This window comes from Megalobrama amblycephala, linkage group LG9 (assembly GCF_018812025.1).
Source record: "Megalobrama amblycephala isolate DHTTF-2021 linkage group LG9, ASM1881202v1, whole genome shotgun sequence".
NCBI classification, from domain to species: domain Eukaryota; kingdom Metazoa; phylum Chordata; class Actinopteri; order Cypriniformes; family Xenocyprididae; genus Megalobrama; species Megalobrama amblycephala.
In genome coordinates, this window is record NC_063052.1 from 9,420,847 (window position 1) to 9,443,698 (window position 22,852).

Sequence of the window (22,852 nt, forward strand, 5' to 3'; positions counted from 1 at the left end):
TAGTTCACCAAAAAATGAAAATTATCCCATGATTTACTCACCCTCAAGCCATCCGAGGTGTATTTGACTATCTTCTTTCAGACAAACACAATCGGAGATATATTTAAAATTATCCTGGCTCTTCAAAGCTTTATAATGGTAGTGAACGAGGGACGAGATTTTGAAGCACCCAAAAAATGCATCCATCCATCATAAATATAATCCATATTTCTCCAGGGGATTAATAAAAGCCTTCTGAAGTGAAGCGATTAATTATATTTTGGTGGTCATATCAGTATCTGCCAATTAATGACTTTGTAATGTTATTGGTGATAAGTTAAAAGGCCAGTATATTTAAGCTGATAAATTATAGCCAAATGACCAAAGAACCCCATATTATTTCTAATTTCTTATGCTCCACAAGATTGCATTTATTTATTAAAAATACAGTAAAAACAGTATTTTTTTTGAAATATTATTACTATTAAAATTTTTAATTTTAATATATTTTAAAATGTAATTTATTTATGTGATGGCAAAGCTAAATTTTCAGCATCATTACTCCAGTCTTCAGTGTCACATGATTTGTCAGATATCAGTTTAATATGCTGATTTAGAGCTCAAGAAACATTTCTTGTTATTATTATCAAGGTTGATAACAGTTGTACTGCTTAATATTTTGTGAAAACCGTGATATTAACCATTTCTAAAAAAAAAAAAAAAAAAAAAAAAATCTTACTAACCCCAGACTTTTATCATTAATGCTATAACAAATATTGTTTATGTCTTTATTCGATATATTTGCGAGCTGATCTGGAATTTTAAGGGAATGGAGGACTGGGTATGGAGATTTCAAGAATCTCCATAACGGTGCATCCCTAGTCAGCACCATCCATTTTATGCTGTAATTCTTTGTTAATCTTTCCATTTTTCCATGCGGAGTGTAATTGTGCTGAGGTGGGCTAATTGTAGTGTGCAGTTCTCACACATCGTTCACGCCGTAAGCATGTTCTGCATAAGCACCTGTTTCATGATAACGTGTTTTGCTTTTGTTTGCTTAATTGTTCAGGCCTGCCAGTGTTGAATTATCTTCTGCATGATGCACACACGCTCATTGGAACATGTTCTTACACACACAATAATCAGGTAAGATCAGAGAGAAGTGCTGTGGCAGACCGTATGCCTGTACTGCCATTCATCACGCCCCACACACCGCTCACATCGCTCCTCATTAAAAGCTCCATCTCTACAAAAGCAAAGAAAAAATATAGCTGCGAGCAGCGATGGCGGGCCCAAGCCCGGTGGCACCGCCACCCCGGTGGCTTCAGGGCAACTGTGCACAGCGGGCAATAGGCACTTAAAACGGTTAAACATCAAAGGACTATGTCAAATTCACTCCACATTTACTGCACTACAAGGTGCCACTATAGAGCCCCTCCTCCCTGCCCATTTTCAAAGGATTACATGTGCCAAGTTTTAACATTATTCTGATGAATTTTGAAGCAAATCAGGTAAAAATAAGAGGGTGATCTCAATGTATGCTGAAAGTGACACATTTTCTGCTTCCAGTTGGTGGCGCTATTACTTTGAATCACAATAGTCACATCCATGTGATCAGCCTTGTACAACGAAGACTAAGCCGAAGTTTCATCAAAATCAATTAATGTATGCAGAAGTTATAACACTTTGTTTCCCTTTTCTTGCCATAAATTCGTTGCCTCGCCACGGCCAAACCGTTTGAGATATCCAAAATCCGTTTGCAATTAAACAACTTCAATGTGTTAGCAACAAGTTAAAAAAAGTTTGGTGTAAATTGGATAAACCCTGTAGGAGCAGTAGTATAAAATTCATAGCCTGTTTTTTCAAAAAATTAACATTCAAACCAAAATAGCTGACTTCCTGTTGGTCGGAGCTAATGAATGTAAATTAGAAAATTGTCCGGCTTGATGAGAACAATATGTGTACCGAGTTTGGTGATTGTAGGAAAAACTAACCCCCCACTTTTGTCAAAAGGTGGCGCTACTGAGCCCCTCCACCACGCCCATTTCTATGGCTTTGTCCATGTCTACTGGTTGACAATATTGATGTGTGTGTCGAGTTTCATGCAATTTGAAGCATGTTAAGAGCCTCAAAAACACTCAAGAATATTATTACAGTTTGACCTGTTGCCATGGCAACAATATTTCAAATATCAAAAATCCTGTCATAGGTCTACATCTGCTGTGTATTGACATTACACTGATGAAGTTTGAAGCAAATCAGGTAAAAATAAGAGGGTGATCTCAAAACATTTCAAAAAGTGATACACTTCCTGCTGCCAGTTGGTGGCGCTATAACTTTGACTCACAATAGTCACATCCATGTGATCAGACTCCTATAACGAACACACTCGTGAAGTTTCATAAAGATCAATATATGTATGCAGACGTTATAACACATTTCCTGTTTCCTTTTTCTCGCCATAAATTCGTTGCCTCGCCACGGCCAAACCGTTCGAGATATCAAAAATCCCCTGGCAATTTTTAATCATCAGTGTCTTGACTTCATGCTGACCGAGTTTGGTGGCGATCGGATTAATCGTCTAGGAGGAGTATATCAAATTCCAGAGCATGCGTTTTTCAAACAACCCTTAATAGCTGACTTCCTGTTGGCGTGGTGTTTAACTTAGAGCACGAAAGTTGTTCGGCCCGATGAGGTCTATATGTGTACTGAGTTTCATACTAATACGTGCAAGCGTGTTTAATATATGGACCAAATTTTCAGACTTTTTTCAAGGGGGCGCTGTCGAGCCCCCCTGCCACGCCCGGGTACCAGCCTCTCCGGCGTCCTAATGGCCGCGGATTCCAATGTGTGTGCCAATTTTCAAGAGTTTTTGAGCATGTTAAGGCCCCCAAAAAGCCCCGGAAGACGGAAAAAAAAAAAAAAAAAAAAAAAAAAAAATAATAATAATCCTTAGAAGAACAAGAGGGCCCTGCGCGAATTTTCGCTTGGGCCTTAAAAAACATGGCCTCTCCTACACACTTTTTCATTCTCAATTTCCCCATTTTTTTTTTTTTTTCTGCCCATCTGTCTCGTTCCCTGGTCTGTTTCCTTTCTATCCCTGTTTCTGCTACACTCTTTTGCCCTCAAAAGCTTTGCTTTGTTCCTCTCAATCTGTTCCTCCCCACCCCCGATTACCCCCCTCCTCTCTTTAGCTGAGCTCTAGTATTAAGGTACAGCAGTGGTGGATATCGGTGTCTCCCATGCTGTGCCTTAGATGTGTGTGTGTGGCCATGTTTGCACGTGTACTTGTGTCCATGGTTGAGACAGCAAGGCTTTATCACTGAGTTAAGCACTGTCTGTTTTGACTCTTTAAGGAGGCCAGCTGATTCTGTAATCCCACCCAGCTGATTGTCACTAATCAGTGTTGTCTTTGTCTCTCTGTCTTGGCATTGCCAATGTATCTCACATAAATTGGAGAAAAGTATGGATATGACCATTAACTTAACTTTGATATAGTGCTAACATTGTGACCTGCAACACTAAGGTTGCTGATTTAAACCCTAGCAAACAGGATTCACTATTAGTAGGGTAACTGAAAGAACAGTGCAATGTGTTACCATTGTGCACTTAATGGGACTGGGACGTCACACAAGGCATTCAGCTCTACTCTAAAATGCTTTAAATGAAATGTGCCTGCTAAATGACAAATCCGCCCACAGTGGTGTCTTGTTGTCCCTACAAATTAACTGAGTATTTACAGTATCTGGATCTGGTCCAGGTACATCAGCTCTGGCATCTGGCCACCTTAAGCTTAGCCACTATGCCCTGCACCTGACCTTCAGAACTAAGCTTTGTCATATTTCCTAGATTTATATGTTGATTAATAGGATTTTCATTTATTTTCTCCTTTACAAACCTTACATTATTATAGGCAGCACTTTCATGTTTCCAAACTCTTATATACCTAGATTTTCTTATTAGAGGTTTTACATTAAGGTAGAACTTTATAACTTTAAAACAAATATATATACTGCACAGTGGGGTCCAACAAGATTAAGACCTATAGTGAAAATACATTTGCATTTTGCATTCTTAAATCATCATCATCATCATCATCATCATCATCATCATCATCATCATCATCAATAGTTTAATAAATAATTTCTTTAAATTTGAATAATTCTCAAAAAAAAATTTAGAATTTAAAATTAAAGATTTAGAATTATATATATATATATATATATATATATATATATATATATATATATATATATATATATATATATATATATATATATATATATATATATATATATATAAATCTATTAATTCTAAATTTAAGAATGCATATATATATATATATATATATATATATATATATATATATATATATATATATATATATATATATATATATATATATATATATATATATATATATATATATATATATAAACTAATAATTGTTTCATTACCAAAGAAACACACATTATTTGCACTTGATTTGAGATAAGCCTAGTGTGCATTCATTATTTTAATGATCAGGTATTCAACACAGTCATTCCATCACATCTCTTATGATGTATTGTGATTGTGTATGAAGTTGACATAGGCTTCCATTTTGGACCCATGCCAGGTTATATGAATGGGTTGGGGGTGTGTGTGGGGTGGGGTGGGGGGTGTTTGGTAGGAGGTGGTCAGAGTGCTTGCTGTCTGTTAATGCTACAGCTTGGCTAATTTGTTCCATGGTTTGCTCTCTGTGTTGGTGGTTAGCAGGGGGTGAGCATTGTCCTTCATTACCCTAATCACTGTGAAATGACTCCAACGGACATTATCCAGGCCTGAATATAACGGGGGAGTGCATATCATACATTAGGAACTGCTGTTGAGAAAGAAAGAGAGGTCTAGATAAATAATTTATTTTTGCTTGCATTGTAGAAAATTATTATAAGCTTAAATAAGATAATATTTAGAATTTTAGGCTTACTCAATTTAACAAAAATGTGTTTACTAAGCTAAAAATGTATTCTTATGTAAACATTGTAAACCAACTGGCCTATTCATATTTTTGCTCATTAGTATTATGTAAACACTATTACCCCCATTCTGGCAGCGTATCCATTATAGTTTTATTCAATTTGGTTTATTTTTTTTAATGTCAAAACTGAGAAAAAATCTGACGATTTTAAAATGTCATATATCATATGCCAACACAATTTTGTTTCTCATATATGTGCATTCATTAGCTGCACCTCCAGTTACTGCATTTTAATGAAGAGCTTCTTGACCTTATTATAAAGTATGTTGTGTCAGTACACCTTTGTGTGGGATAATTACAAATATGGAAAGCTTATCTATGTATTTTTCGCCTATCATTTCATTATTACTGTGTGTTTGGAAATATTACTCATTTGACCTACTGCTTTTCACATATATGACAAGAAAGTAGGAATATTCAGATGCAGGGTTCATCTTTTTAAATCTCTATATAATTCTGTTTAATACATCAGCTCCCTGAATTTGGTCATCATAGATTGACAACCTAGGCTCCTAACATTTATGGAAAGTTGTGATTCCCTAGTCTGTTTCTGTAATGACTGTGGAGACAGTCTCTCATAACACTCATAACGCAGCACCCCTTCTATGGTTTAAATATCATCAAGGTCAGAGTGAGCTCACATTAATTATTCATGAGGGGTTTTACTACTCTCATTTTTTTGTTGATTTTTTGCCATCCTCTCCCTCTCTCACTCTCACTCTCCCACCCGCCACATTCGGACCCCCTCCCTTCACCTTTTCCCTTTCTCTCGCCTCACTTTCACACTCACAGCGATATCTTTCCTTTGCATCTCTTTATAGCTTTGGTCCCAGCTGGTGTAAGTGACTCTGGTGTATCTGATTCTATCAACCAATCTTAAATCAACACACACCACAATGATGCACGCGCTTCTTACCTCGACCTCCGGCATCTACCCCAGTTTCCTATTGCGTGAAGAATAGTGCAACCCTTGATAGTGGGGCAATGTGATAAAAGAGAGTGATTGCAGGTGGATTCTGGATTAGTAAAGGAGAGCGAGACTGTATGAGTGAGTGCGAGCAAGGGAGAAATAGAGAGAGGAGGGGGGAATGGGAGGTGCTGTATCAGCCAGGCTGAGCCAGGACGCAGTAGCCGCACAAGCAGCGCGCTGAGCTGAGGGATCTATTGTTCCTCTGGCTTTTTTATTTTTTCTCCTTCACTCAGACCTCATTCTTCTCCACTGACCCAGAGAACACAGTGAAGAAGAAAGAAAAGGAGGGAAAATAGAGGAGTTGGGAGAGAGAGAGAGAGAGAGAGAGACAAGTGGATTACCCTTTCCTGGAGGAACCGCGTGCAGAAGAGTGAGAGGGACAATAGCAGGCACACTTTCCCCTGTGCCGCATCTTCTTGTGTGTACATCTCCTGCTGAGTGTGTGTGTATCGTGCAGGTCTGTTTGGCCAGACTTGAGCCGTGTGGATCTATCTGGCCGGGCTGAAGCCATGGTGCTGGCCAGCAGGGCGGCAGGGAGAGGGGGTACTTCAGCAGGGGCTCTTGCTTCCCTCTTCAGAGTAGCTCTGCTCTTTTTTGGGCTTTGGGATGTCCAGACGCAAACAGTCACCAACACAAAACCCACCTACATCTGGCAAACAGGTATGACTGTTTTATTTAAGCACAAGTCTATGCTTAATTTTGAACATTGGTTAGTGTGTTTTGTTGTGTTCAGAGACAGGTTTGTGATGAGAAAGAGATGCTGACTTCATGCCAGAGTCGAAATTAGATGTCCCAGTGAAATAACCTTAATTGGAGGTTACTTGTAATAGGCAACTCTATATTTCAGTGTGCATTTAGGTTAAAGACATTTTATCTGTTAGTCTTGGCTCTTAGTTCTTGTCATAGCAGTGAGAATATTTAAATGTATAATGTTGCTGAAGAGTGCTTGATATTTTCAGAATGTGTGGGATGGTCTTCGAATCACTAGTAACCCTCCAACACACTTTTACGAGATGTGTAGCACCCATAGTACATCCTGAAGATAAGAGGCATGGTTGATTCTTTGAATAAAACTTCATTAGTATGATTGTACAATAATTAAGCACATGAATATGAACTTCAATGGATGTGAATAAGAAGTGAGCTTTCCAAAAGCAGCATGGCCACAAACGTGTGAAATGCCACAAGAACAGTAATGCAAGGCTTAGTAGGTGAATATTGGAGATTTTTGAAGTACCTGTAGAGTCATGCTCTGGTTTAGATAAGAGTTTGGTGGAATGCAAAGCAGTTGTCTCAGTAGGTAATGTGGAGTGTTGTCTGGTTTTGGGGTTGGTGTCTCTACACCTATCAAGGGTGCAGATTTGCCATGCATGGGACATCACCGGCAGTGGAAGTGGGGGGATGGAATAAGCTGAAGGGGGGTGAGTCTGTTTTGGGTGCATGTTGGGATGAGGAGGGGTAGGTTGAACTGGGAGGCCGAAATGGTTCCTCTGGGCTGGCCGCAGATCGATGGGTCATTTGGCCAGGGTCTCAGGCAGGAATGGATGGAGAAGCTCTGAATCAATGAAGAGGGTGCAATGGGGCCACTGGTGTCCTGCTGGAGTTGATCAATGCACAGCTTCATGGCTGGACAGGATTGGAATCCTGCAGGATCAATGGTAAATTGTAAACTCTCTAGTCCAACTTAGAAGGAGCCTGATCAATGTGTGGGGTGCAAATCTGGTGAAGGTGGTCAATGGATCAGTGGTTTCAAGAAATGGGTATAGGTTTCTTTTATGAGCAGACTATAAAACATCTACTGTTTATTTGACAACTCAAATAATGTGAGGCTTCAAGTAGAGGCGGTGCATTTCAATGTCATTTCAATTGTTCTGTCTGGCATAGGTATTGTTACTTTCCTTATACTGCATCTTTACATTGCTCAACTTTTTTTTTGTGTATAATAGCTGCCGGGAATATCATGGTAGTGTGGTGCAGTATCCTGCCCCCACTACTGTGACTGAGTGCAGGAGATTAAACATGGAGTGAGGGAGGACAAACAGATTGGCTGAAGCAAGTTAACCTACATACAGCAGAGCCTCGCTTTTGGATTTCCCATAAATACACACATAGTAAGTCCTAAAATTGAAACCAAAGTGTTTAAGCACTTGCCCTTTAGAATCTTAAGCAAGGCCAGTTCAGCAAACCTCAAGCTTTCATGGAAACAGGCAAATTCATCCCTTCCAGGTGTTGCTGATTCCTTATGATTCACTCAGTATTTTAGTGTTTTGATCTGTGGGGAGATGGGACAAAAGCAAAAGTCTAGTCTAGTACAACAGTGTTAGCCTATCTGCAGGGCTCATATGGGAACAAATCAGTTTTTTGATAAGAGCACAATAAATTTTGTGGCTATGACAAATGGCTCTAGCAAAATGCATCAGTACAGAAGCTGATGTTCACCAGTCAGCAGAGAGTATATTGTAGGAAGAACATTTCCTATCAATCCCCTTGGATGGTTCTGGATGAAGAAGGGTAGGAGACGCCTGAATTTGTTCTGTGGCAGCACTTTTGACACCTTTTGTCATTATGCAAATCAAAATGTCTTATTTAGTTAGATGTAATCAATATTTTTCATCTTTTGAGATAGAACACCTTGAAACATACAGTGTCATGACAACTCACAGTAACTTTCAGTTTTCAAAACTTCCTCCCCAGTTTTACTGAAACTTGGCTGCAAAAGTGGCTTGTTCCAAACTTTCCCAGATTAATACTTAAACACCAAACATGGCCATCCATGTTTAATCATCAATAACCTTTTGGGTGGCCAGCAGGGCTGCTAATTTCACATGCAATGGGGCATTTCTGAAAGGCACAGCAGCAAGAAACTCTCTCATTTTAGACTCAGAGAGTTGAATAAAACCTGCAGGCTGTCAATAAGTTATCATTTATTTCATCCCTGAAAGATTTGACAGTGCAGTTTGTTTTTACATGTCCCTGTTTTCAGGGCTGTGAGGCTGTATTTGAAGGCTCTAGGGAGGTGTCTGGCCCAGTTTATTGCCTTATATCTTCCAATATTACACTGTAAACAGCATCTCTTTTTAACACCATTGCATTTGTGAAGGGCATATTGGGATCATGACTTCATTTTGTAGTTTATTGTAAACAGTCTCGAGTTTCTCTGCTGTTGTGTACAGTGTTTCATTTAACTGTATTGTTTTCCCTTCCAGGGGTTTACCTCTGCATGACCGTCACTCTTCAGGGCCTCTATGTGGGCCATTCCCTGCCCTACAGCTGCCTGATATAACACATACACGCTGATCTTAATCGACAGGGCTGAACTCTCTCCCTGGTCAGCATTGTGCGTAGTGGTGGCGTACATGTGGGAGAAAGCTATTGAGTCAGGCAGGACCCTTCCCCCTTTCACCCCACCCACCTAGTCAGGCAGATGAGATGCCTTTTATTCCCTCTGAAAGTGTGAATCTGCCTTTACTGCCCTATTCACTAATGTCCACCCTTCTGTTTCCTTCTTTCAGCACCTTTCACCTTTCCCTTCAGCATCCTTTTCTTTAGGTTGACTTTTGACCCTGTGGTTAAAAAGGTCTTGGGAGGGCATGTCAGTGCGGGAGAACATAGGGGATGTATTGTTGGCAATAGGCCAAGTGTCAAGCGGTTAATTCAAACATTTTGCTCAGTCAGAATTCAATACCAAAGACACCACCTGAGGACTGCACAACAAGACGCTCTTTAGATTCTGGATCCCTGGGAAAATGCATCCATGTGAATCTCTGCTTTCTCAGTGTGCTCCGATATGGCTAATCATGGAGAAAATAGAGAGTAGGGAAACATATGGAAGTGTGCAAACATTCCCTAGGTGATCAAGCTGTAATTATGCCCAGCCATCAGCCTGAATTTTGCCTTGGAGCCAGAGTTAGATGCAACCATTATGAGATGGGATGAAATGGAGTTCTCTTTTGGATTCATCAAGTGCCAAATTGCTGCTGCTTGTCTGGGTACTTTACTTGAGTATGGTCCAGCTGCTCACAACAACCTGCCTGACAAGTGCCGCCCACATGAAATAGTCTGTCTCACACAAGAGCCTCGTCACAGAGCCGCTTTAGCTCTCTTTTAGTTTTTGTGCCATCATTTTCAACGCTTCTCTTCTTTAATTATGTGTGTCAATGTTCTCAGCCTTACCAGTTTGCAATAGGTCACCTCCTCCCGCTGCCGTTTGTTGCTCTTAGGTTAGCATCTGTGTGCTCCCTCGCTCTTTTCTTTTTCTTTCACCCTGAATAGCGAGGGGAGAATCCTGATGAGTGCTCGCCAAAAGATGACAAAAGACAGACTGACAGCGTGATTTGTTCCACTTGCCCCCTTCTCTCTTTTCCTTTTCTTTTGCTCACACATGCACGCTTGCATCGTGCACCTCATTAGTTTGCTAAGAATGGATTGCCGCCTGCCTGTGCATGGGGGAGCGGTTGTAATTACCTGGGTGTGTGGCGCAAACCCTTTTTTCACATCTTAAGGCAGCTTTCTGACAGAAGATGCTGAGAAGGCAGCTTCTGCTTTTTTTTTTTCACTGACAAATTTGTATTCCTCAGACATTGCATTTATTTAGATAGTCTGTAACACCAAAGAAATTGATGATCTCAAAAATTAACTTAAGAACTGCCCTTTGATTTCAGACTGCAGTCAGATAAGCTTGTAGCTGATGACAGTACTTAAACACTTTAGAGGAACAGCACAATGCGTTCCTGATGCTTTTCACTCACTACAGCTCACGTTCCTGCAAGAAGGCTGCTTAGCTTTCCTGAAACGTGCGAAGGGATTGCACTCATTATGCTAAACCGCTTTAAATCAACACCATACACTTCCTGTCCAATGCCACCTCCTAGAAGGCCTCTCTACGAATAATTTTACAAAAAAAAGGTGATTTGTGTCTTTATTCTCCCACCCATGATGTCAAATACACATTTGCACTAATATTTCCTATTGAGAAAAGTTTAAGATTGTGTTTACAGTGTGTATGCCACTTGCTTACTTTCCCCTCCCTTACTTTTCTCTCTTTGTCTGTATGTTATATCGTAGACGCACACTTGAGTGCCAATCTGAGCCTAGCAGTGCCATATTTTATTGCATAGGGACTATTCTGAGGGTGATATAAATAGCAGACAGGTTAAGCCAGGCAGCAGCTGAGCTCTGGCTCTAGATCCATGCTATAGACACTAATGGGAGTGAACCTGGATGAGGTGGGAGTGAAAGATGGAGAATAAACAAGAAAATATTGTTTGTCATCTTAGTTGATTCTTTAGTGGTTCTCTAAATTTTCACAGCGCTTAGATAAACGTGTTTGCGCAGATGATTGCTGCCTTGCACACAATGAAACACCTGCAGCTTTTGGCATGGGTGGCACAATTTGGCACTGTAGCATAAGATAAATAATACCTCTCTGATAGGTTTAGTCTTATTTTAATTATAGCTGCAAAAAAAAGAAATTCCTTATGGATGAATGAGAATTTCTTCATTAACAATAGTCACACCCTCTTTTATGATGAGTCCATCCATCCATCTATCCATCCATGTGTCTGATGTGAAAGCTGACTGTAGTAAGTGAATTTGGGCATGAGTGGGGATTTCCTATCTGCCTAATCAGCTAACTGTAATCTGACTTGACCTTTTTGTATCCAAGAAGCATTGAGATTGAATGCTAAGTTGAAGGAAGTTCAGGATAAGTATTTAGCTAGCTACAGTAGCTAGACTGTAGCTCAATTGCAAGACACATTGGCAGAAGTAGTTGATGTGAAAAGGTTAGCATCTTTCCACTCAGATTGCAACTTTTCAAATATCCTTTTATTCTGCCACCCACTCAACATCTATTTTCACATCCACACACTTCCATTCTCATTTTCACCTCCTTTGCTTAACATGCTCAGGTGTCATATCTTCAATGTTTCCATTGTCAGAAGTTGTGAATGGTACCCTAATTCCGAACCGTAGGGTGGAGCTAGACTCCCTGCAGAACGTTGATTGGTTGACAGAGAATAGTCACTTGCGCGTGCTACAAGGGGAATGACAACACGAGGCGCTATTTTTTTAACACAGTTGAAAAACAATACAGTTTCTTCTTGTGACAAACAGCCACATGCTGAAAAGCAAGAACAAGATCTGCTGTCTTCCATTGTTGTTTACTGTGTCACTTTCTTCTTTGTGCGAGAATGACATTAATCACTACTTTCCGGCATACACCACGCCTATCAAGTAAGGGTACTGTTGGCGGTGGAAACGCAAGCCGGATCAGAGTTTACTGTCCCTAATCGTATTGAACTGTACTGTACTGTCCTGTACCGCTGGGTGGAAGCGGGGCATTATAGTGGGGATGGGTAGGACATGTCCCCATTACTTTATATCAAGGCCGATTTTGTCCCCAGTACTTAAATTGCTTGCCAAAGTAATTGATATGACACAAAACAGCATCTCCATTTATTGAGCAGGAGTTTCCAGTATTTTTTGTAGTGAGTTGTGATTTTGATAAAATTTGAAGTTTTTGTGGTTGATGCAGTTTTCATCAGTGGTAGAAAGCTGCAGTGTTTTCATGTACAGACACATACCCACGCCATTCAGCAATCACAAAACAAAATGTAAACAAAGGTATCCTTATTCTTAACATGCATCCATTGGCATTAAGCTGTAATTTGGGTTTATTAAAACAAGTTTAAATATTATGTTAGAGTGTATTAGATGCCGGAACCCCTCATACTCACGTTTGGTAGTTAAGGGCTGATCAATGAATGTCTCTAATAAAATACTGGGGTTGAAATTTAAGAAATGCTTACAGGTGGATCTCCATCTGAATACTATGGAATCTACTCCAGAAAATCAATTCTTTGTATCATTTTTTTCCTTTTTATTTGTGATGTTTTAATAACCCAGTGGAGATTCTTCTGTGTGCTTTTCTGTTGGGAGCCTAAAATAGATCTTTTTTCTGGGAAATGAAAGAGAGAAGACAAACATTGGCGAAAAGGGAGAGAACATTTTATCCATGTCATTTTTCATGGCCAGGTCTGCAGGGCTTACTGTAAGTGAGTTACCAGGGACCCTCAATTCATCATAGTTACGCCAAGCACTCAGCCATACTCCCTGATGGAACTGCCCCCAGACTTCCGTTTTCCCACATTGCACCATTACACAATGCCTACCTACCTCGTTTGCTTCATTGCTTGTTTTGTATTCAGCAGTTGAAAGTGTCCTGAAAGTGAAGCTCTCTTATGTAAAATTATGTAAAATGATTTCACGAGACCAGTCTGTTATGATTGTGTGAGACCGTCAGCTTCAAACAAGATACTTGAGTACAACTTGAGGATCTTGAGTCTCGTGTGACAGTATTTCAAGTGTTTGGAATACTTCACTGAAAATTATATTGCTTTAGTCACATTGACTATGCAAGCTTCTCAATGTAATGCAGTCAGTATGTAAGTGGTTATGAGATATGAATGAGTCTTGACAAGTAAATTTGGTGGAAAATTGGCTGAAAATGTCTGTTATTGTTTCGAAATTATTCATTTATTGAGATTTCACAGTAATCCAACCAACTCATGTTCTTTATGTATGTTGTGCCAATGCATTCGTACACACGCACACTGTTTTTGTGTGGATAAAATGTTTAAATTGGATATTAAATATAATGTTAAGTCTCTAGAGAATTAAAAAGATTTCATATTTAAAGTGGGGGAGATGGAGGAAATAGTCTGTGTGACAGAAAAAGGGACTGTTTACAGTAATCTAAATGGCAAGGCTTAGACTTAGTCCAGCATTACTCATATGTGGATGCTTGATGGATTATAGATTATACTTTATTCAAAAAACATTATTTAGTGGATCCATGCAAATTATAGCCTATTGAACTATGCCCTTAATGTATACTCCGTTTGCATTGCATATCACTATGCCTTTAATAATACTGAAAACAGTTATGTCTATACGGGGAAGTCAGTGTGCAATTTAGCTTTTTTTCCCCCCATAAGGCGTGCATGAATTTTTCCATAATATTCTCATAATCTAGTTATGCAGCATTGTGTATGATGCTATTTGGGATTGTTTACAATTGCCAATGTCTAACCCACAGCTGTGGCAGCACACAGACCCGCCCATTGATGATTTATGACTCATAATTGTCCTGTTAAATATGCGTTACTGGAGTGTTTTCCACTCACATGGAGTAGTTGTACATCAGATCATTTTTATAGTGTTTCTAAAACATCTACCAGCAAAACGTAGTGTTCGAAAATCACCCTTTTTTTTGGCTAATATTGGAGGTCTCCATTGAACAGCAAATCTCTGCACATTGCTGTTGAAGATAGTTTGTTTTATACAATTCATATTAGATTATACCTACTGTATGGTTCCAAATTTGATATCTAAGAATTTCAGAGGGTTGATGGCATTACTACACAACAGCAATGTTCTGATGGTGAAATTTTCCTTTTGAGTGCCAAAGACAAAACACATGTGTGATGTCTTTGGTGTGTGTTGTGAACCGCTCCAGTGTTCGTTTGGAAGACTCAGACCCCTGAAATGGTGGGTTTAGACCCACTTCCAAACGAACTCTGGTGCTTGTTTGATGTGCATCAGAGTTCAGATGGCAGGGTTCAGATGGCAGCGTTCACACTTACTCAAATAAACCGCACTAACAGAGCACCAGAGATTGTTTTTGGGTGTGTTCACATGTTTGGTTTGATTAAAACGAACTCTGGTGCGATTGCTCTGTTAGTGTGGTCCATTTGAATAAGTGTCAACACTACCATCCAATCCCTGGTATGCATCAAACAAGCAGACCAAGTCCGCTGAAAAGATGGGTCTCGGTCCACTTCCAAATGACTCTGGTGTGGTTTAAATGAAATATGAATGCAACATGGACCCAAGACATGTAAACGAACCAGAAATGGGATATGATGTCACAAGATGCAACCCTAAAAAGGAAAGAATGCTCAAGCATACCTATTTTCTATGTTGCCCATCACAGTTCGGTACAGCCATTAGAACCGCTGTTTTGACTGCTTTACACATTTTATGAGTTCTTAAGTTCTCAGCTGGTCAAAATACCATCATATGTTGGCTACACACATACAACGAGCACATTTATCCCAGCACACAGCATTGTTTTGGATGTTTGGTAAGTATACGTCATAAAAGCTGACCAATCAGGTTGTGAACATATCCCTATGCCTTTAGGTTTGGTGTTAAAAATGCCAATGTGAACGCTAAGTGGACCGGGACTAAATGTTTTTTTTTTTTGTTTTGTTTTTTGGTCCGGACCAAATGAACCAAGCAAACCTGTCAAGTGTGAGCACACCCTTAGTACTCACTTATTACTGAATTTTAATTTATTTTGTATACATTTTAACACATTTTCTTTGAATCTGGGCAAAATAGAGCAGAAATAGTGTCCTACAGGGCAATATTATTAGTCTAAGTTTCACGATTTTACTAATAACTCATTGAAATGTGTAGCTACTGCCATTGTAGGGCAGCGCCATGCACCTTCTCCATCTGTTTCATTCATTCCCTCCTTTTTTGCTGTCCTCTGCAGACATCTGCCTTTCCACTTCATTTCCCCACCAGTCCTTCTGCAATCACCCCCTATTCCATATTGGATGTTGTTTTCCTGCAGATGTTGTCTGGAGAAGTTTCCAAGAAACTACTGATCTGAGACATGTTTCTGTGTCAGTTGTCAAAGAGGTGATAGAATGGGTTTAATGAAAACTGATATTCTGACAGCACTGATCTTAATAGAGAAATGCAGGGTATACGTGTACCAATGGAGGTCGATGCCCCTCTTCCAACGTGATTCATTCTAGCCGTACAGTTTTACTGCCCAGTTGATTGTTTACGGTCAGTACTGGGAAATGGAAAGTCACCATGGGCTATACAGTACCTTTGTCTTCAAAGTGCTGTAGTTTATCTATTGAATGTCCAATAGTAGGCAAAAGCAATTGTTTTGCATTATTTTCTCTCATGCTCTTTGAACAAAAGAGCAGTCAGATGTCACTAGGAGTTTGCGTTCCTTAGCAGATCAGTCAGTGAGATTTATCACTGTACACACTGAAATGTCAAGACATTTTTATAACTGAATTACATTTGTTGAATGAAATTTGTTATCAAGCTCTTTTTCCTAATCAGTCATGCATACAGTGAGTTGGCTTCACTACATCCAGGAGCTTGATTGCTCAACTGTGTGTTCTACTCCCTCCTCACTTCCTCAAGAGCAGCACCGGATGAGTCTCTCTAGATCCGATCATCAGCATTCAAGAAGTGTTTTTGTTTGATTAGATGTGAGCCACATTACATAGTGACAGTTTTGAAGAGTCACACATGCATACAATCTATAATTGTATGCTATAGTTTTCAATAATTTTTTTTTGGATACCTATGCCAAGTGCCATTTTCTGTAGATTTATTCAGAGTTAAAGGGTCTAATAGGAAAGGGGGGTACGAGTTTGTGAGTAGTGATTTTCAGCCACAAATGTGGCCATCTTATGTTAAAGAAAACAGGTCATTAATATGTTTGATATATGACTGATATGAGTTTAAAGGTGACCTATTATGCCCCTTTTTGCAAGATGTAATATAAGTCTTAAGTGTCCCCAGAATGTGTCTGTGAAGTTTCACCTCAGAATACCCCATGGATTTTTTATTATACCATGTTTTAACCACCTATTTTTGGGTGAGAGAAAATGCGCTGATTTTGGTGTGTGTACCTTTAAATGCAAATGAGCTGCGGCTCTCTGCCCCCAAGCTTGCGATTCTCATATATCCCGAGGCATAAACAATACAGTAGAAACTCACACAGCAAATGTAACTCTCAAAGTGGATCATTACAAACTGTTCGTGATGCAATTTCATGAACAAGATCATAAACAGTTGATATTGATCCATCTTTGAGAATCAACTTTTGTGCAAATCCTGTGTTTTACTGACCCTCGAGTGCAAAACAGTCTGGTGTAAAATGACTTGCACATACTGGTATATGAATTTATCTGGACAAATTCCCTTCATAAATAAAATTACACCACTGTGTCCTTAGTGGCTCAGATGCCAGGAGTTTATGGAGACTCTTGTTTACTATTATAGCCATTAACAGATCAGTGATAATGTTTACATATAGCTGAGACATATCACAAGGTCATTCTTGAGTGCTGCTGTCCTGCAGAGTTTCGCTCAGACCCAACTCACCTCCCTTCTTGTAGCTTTAGTAATCCTGAAGACATTCAAGTGTATTTGATCAGGGTTGTAGCTAAACTGTGCAGGACAGATGCACTCCAGGACCAGTGTTACTGGCACATCATTGTTGCTTGCGAAAACAAAATGGCAGTGCCATGGGTGGAAACATACAGATTAAGGGGCAGTAATATTGTAATAAGATCCCCTACCTACGTCACAAGGGGAGCGAAATCTGAAGGCTTGTTTTTTTCGCAGTTACTGGGTTGTCCTTTTTCACATTTTCTGGGTTGGTAGATGCACCAGGGACCCGATTATAGCACTTAAACACGTAAAAAGTTAGATTTTCATGAAATGTCCCCTTTAAAATATCAATGTAACATTATATATTCTATACACAATAACAAATCTGAAATAAAAAAAGTACTTTTAAAGTGTTCAAGTCCATTTTTTTTAGAGGCCAAACATCTTTAAAAAGAATATGCAGTCCTAAGGGTTATCTATTTTATCTGGAAATGTCAAGTTACTTGTCTGACAGCATTTGTTGTTGTTCTTGTTTTTTATTCTCTAGGTTCTTGTCCCAGATTTGCACACTTGAGGTGGAGTTGCAGTTTTGTGGTTTTGTTAGATGTGTGATGGCGGTCATGTGTATATGTGAGTCCAAGAGACTGAGACTCTCACAAGCACCCCCTTTGTCATTCTTTACAGCATTACTTTCCACGAAGCCATCACCATGTTTTTGACAAATGGCAGACCAGCAGACAGGTGCATTGTGCCATCGAGAGTAAACTACCCAGAGTAATGATTATTCGTTTTACTCTCTGTGTGTTTTGCATTTTGTGATTCACTTACAATGTAGCAATTCTATTTTTCTTTTGGCCTACTGAGATACTTTGCTTCTTTAAGTGAAAGTGACGTGTAGCCAAGTATGGTGTCCCATACACAGAATTTGGTCTCTGAATTTCCCACATTAATTTGCTCAAGGGTTGGGAATTTTCCGGTTCTGGTACCGGTTCCGGTTCTGCCTAACGATTCTGGTTCCGGTTCCATTAAAATTTAATGGAATATTAAACAACAATAATAGTAGTTAGGGGGAAAAATGCACAATACTCAACTCAGACAGTCCTTTTTGTGTTTATTATACTTGTAAAATTAATTTAACATTATAACACTTGCTAACACTTTACAATAAGATTAATTAATTAACATCAGTAAACTACATTAACATGTACTAATAACTGTATTTCTACAGCATTTATTAATCTTTATTAAAGTTAATTTCAACATTTAATAATACATTATTAAAATCGAGAGTTGTATTTGTTAACATTAGTTAATGCACTGTGGACTAGCATGAACAAACTATGAATAGCTGTATTTTTATTAACTGAGGTTAACAAAGTTGAACAAATATATCGCTCATTGTTAGTTCATGTTAGTTAGGTACATTAAGTAATGTGCAAGGGCACCTCAGTTCACTCCCCCCACTTACATTTCCTGCCGGTACTGAGACTTGAACTCTTTGTGTTGTCTGTTTTGCTTCTCATGATTTTGCAAAACAAATGATTGAAGAAACAGAAGCACTTTAAAATAAGTCATAGGCACATTTGTTGGAAAAGAACATTGCAGATGGTTGAATTTGGTTGAATTTGCTGTGATGTGGATTGTAATACTATTTCAGTCGGACCCCTTCACGACATAACATGGACAAAATAATAAAAAAAAGCTTGTTATAAATGTTTTGTACATGGAGCGAGCAATCAGTAGAGAGAAGTGGAGCGTGCTCACTAAACACCCATCATCCAGTGCGGCGGGAGAGTTTGTGCGTGAGTGATGAAGTGTTCACCGCTCTCATTACAGTGGGACACAATAACACAGCCCTTCTTTTTGCCTTCGGTTCTCTCCATGCCACCTACTGCAATTCCAGCTGTCGTTCATTTTAATGGAACGGCACGGACAGCGCAAGAAAAATGAAGTCTACGTGTCTACATACTACATCAGATTTCTCATTGTGAAAGCAGCCCATGCAGAATCTAAAGAAGAAAAAAAAAAAAAAATCAAATAAACTTGAAACGAATAAGTAGACAACTGTAGCTCAATCAGCCATCCATTTCTTTCCCTTGAAGTTCAGCCTCATTAAAAAGGGAAATAAGCAAAAAACTGTGCAGCATCAGCAGAACTCAGCAGGCAGAGAGAAGGTGAACCCTGTTTCATTCACAATCCACCATCCCATAGTCTGACTGGAACAGCAGGTGCCCTGCTATAGATTCCGTTTGGAGTTTTCATTTAATGTGGTTGCTGTGTTGGAGAGATCTGTGTAAGAAGGATCACTGGCTCTTTAGATCTTTCTTGTGATGAATGGCACAGTCCATTCTGTGCAACTCTAGCCAGATATAGAGGTTATTCTCAGGGTTTCTTCCCTTCCCTTCCCTTCCCTTCCCCATCACTGTTTCCAATGCAGTGGTGCATAGAATAAAGTGATGAATCACATTTATTCTATGCACCATTTATAGTCTTAGGTATCTGGAATGCACTGATATTGAAATTCTGGTCAATACAGATGAACTCTGTTTTTATGTTTTGGCTAATAATAATAATAATGATAATAATAATAATAATAGTATACATGAAATATGAATTAAGATAATGCACATTTAAATAATTATAAATCTATATGAATTTAAGTGGTTACTATTTACAAGTTTACTTAAGATGACTATTTATTTTGTGTTTGATCTGTACTGTGCTTTTCAAAGTAACATTAATAATGCTTCTTGTAGCAATAATGTGCCGATAGTGCATCCCTACTGTCAGTCATATTTTGTGTGTGTGTGTGTATGTGTATTATATGTAGATATATTAAAATCTGTTGACAAATAGCATTTCTTTCTTACTGAACCATTCTTTTCTTTCCTTCTCCTTGTCTAATTTTAAATGATGGAGGTTTTGTGTTGCGTGTTTGTTTATTTAAGGTACACAGCTGGCTCTAGAGTAGTGCCTATTATTTCCTGTGTTTTTATTGCTGTAATACTAAGTACTTCACATTGAAATGCTGCCTACTGCCCTCCTCTTTTCTCCTTCAGATTTATAACTAAAGGGTCTGATTCATTAGATGTTGACTGCATTTTTTTAAGTCTCTTGTGATCCAGTTAAGCAGCTGCATGAATGGTAACAAAAGCTTTTCCGGTTGACTCATAACTTATATCCTTTTGTTGAGGTATTGTGCTGTTATATAGTGCGTGGCTTCCCTTATTTGTCCCCGTTCATCCGCTGTATACCCACGTGGTTTTGCTCTGAGAGGTCAAAGGAAATGTCAGCAGTGTGAGAGAGCCTCTACTACTCGTTTGATTATGTCCTAAAGGAAAGCGGTTGTAGAATTGGTTAGCATAATGTTTTGATTGCAGAATATAGTAATAGTATCATGTATTAAGCTTTTGGACAGAAATATTGAATGAAGTTGGAAAGTATGTGTTAAATCTGTGTTAAATATAATATAAACATCTCACAGTCTCCACATGTGAGTAGGATATTGAGGGTGGGTGGGTGTGAACTTGCTGAGGTTGGTTTTAGCCGTCATTCATCTCTAGCTGAAATTAAACCACCAGCTCCCCTCTGAATCCAACCACATCTAACCATGACCATCTCTGAGGAACGCTTAATGCATTGTGGGTAATTCTGGTTTGCCACGATAATTAGGTACGGACCTGGAAATAGCCAAACATAGTGTGGTTTGAGGTTTGCCAAAACCATCTCTGTTTATGTAAACTGAGAATGTGCTCAGTTATTGTGGGTTTTTTTTTTTGAACATCATGATTTTGAGTTTTTTAGAAATTATTTTACCCAAAACTATGTTAAATGACAAAAAATATCTGTTGTAAAAATATACCATAAATTGCATCCAGTCACAGCAATTCTGACATAAGTGCACCACCTCCTCTTCATTTGACCTTTATTGGGAGAAATATACCATCCAATCCAATCTCAGAAAGTCCTAGATCTTCAAATTGAGACGTTTGCAGGTTTTTGCTTATGCTCTGCTTGTGATAAGACTAATTTGAATGTTTTGTCGTGCTCTAGCATATGTGGTCTCAAGCGTAATCTAAGTACAGACCCCACAAGTTCCCAACAGCAATGAAAAATACATCACTAGAATTGAATTATCACCCAGTTAGCACCTTCTGACCATATGCACACAACTCACTATGAGTGCGTTTGAAACCTCAGAGGACAGCTGGGATTCTCTCTCTCACTTGCTCTCTCACTCTCTCTCTCAGTTCTTTGATCTTAGGATGCCGTACAGTTGAGCTGAGCACATCTCATTGAGGCTTTTACCATAAATTGCATCCAGTCACAGCAATTCTAACATGTTCATGACAGTGTACCTCCTCCTCTCCATTTCACCAACTGCAGCTGAAATAAAATACACCACTGATGAGTATCATGACTGAAATGTCTGGAAGCAAATTTGAGTTTTTCTCGTTCAAAAATTCCCAAAATGACCTTTAATTTTAATTGTATGCACATGGGTCATCCATCCATCTAGCCAGCCATGAAGCTAGCCAGCCAGTCCGGTTCTATGGGGGTTCACCCTCAAACACACCCTCAGTTGATACTGTAATAATATATTGGCAAAACAGATTTGGCAAACGCTCCAGTGCATACAGTATTTGTGTTTGCGCTCTGGAGAACATTAAATGTGTCTATTTACAACATGTTTTTGCAGCGGTGAGCAATTTAGCCAATCACAGACATAGCTGTTGATCTCTTGAACGCAATAGCCAATCAGAGGTATTTAAGTTAGTCAGAATCCACTCACCGCTCAAAACGTTTTTATACAGTACTGAGTTATGCAGGCTCACGAAACCTCTCATTAACAAACAAAGTGTAGACACAATGTAAGTAAGAGATTCATTGTGCATTGTTGGCAGCTTCATTGATTATTGATGTTTTATCACTTGAACATTGTCTATCTAGATAGTACTTACCATTGTGACATTTGTACATACAGTTTTAATTGTTAAAATGTTTATTATTAAAATAAATTGTTAAAATCTATATAGATATATGTACTGTAGATAGATAGATGGATAGATGGATAGATGGATTGATTGATTGATTGATTGATTGATTGATTGATTGATTGATTGATTGATTGATTGATTGATTTGATTTGATTTGATTTGATTTGATTTGATTTGATTGACAGACAGATAACAGATAGAGACCCCACTGAACACCTTTGGGAACTGGAACATTGATCTGCCCCATCGCCCAGCATCAGTGCCTCACTGACACTCTTATGTATGAATGAATGGGAGCAAATCCCTGCATCCATGTTCCAACATCAAGTGGAAAATTTTTCCAGAAGAGTGTTAGTTGTTCCAGCAACAAAGGGATAGATTGATGCCAATGGTTTTGAAATTAAATGTCTAACAAGTACATACTTTTGTCTGTGCATTGTATTTCAGTCTGTCCTTAAGCAATTAAATGCCATATAATTGCACCCGTTGATGTTAATTAGATAGAAACAGGAACACAGAATAGAAGTGATTGAGAGAGAGAGACAAAAACAAGGTGATTATGAGGCACTCATTTGCATATTTAGGACATGCTATTGTATGTTGAATGCTAGAGGATCTGCACAGTGTGTTGTCTGTGAAAAAGGCGAATGTATGTACAGTATGCATGTATTT

The 22,852-nt window shown here is 38.9% G+C and overlaps 1 protein-coding gene across 1 annotated transcript in view; it reads left to right on the forward strand.

Moving 5' to 3' along the window:
• Positions 1-6,098: 6,098 nt before the first annotated feature.
• Positions 6,099-22,852, forward strand: part of thsd7aa (thrombospondin, type I, domain containing 7Aa) — a 138,885-nt gene continuing 122,131 nt past the window's right edge. Inside the window, 1 exon segment of the mRNA XM_048201520.1 lies at positions 6,099-6,629. Within this exon segment, the coding sequence (XP_048057477.1) occupies positions 6,479-6,629 (151 nt within the window). The 5' untranslated portion in view covers positions 6,099-6,478.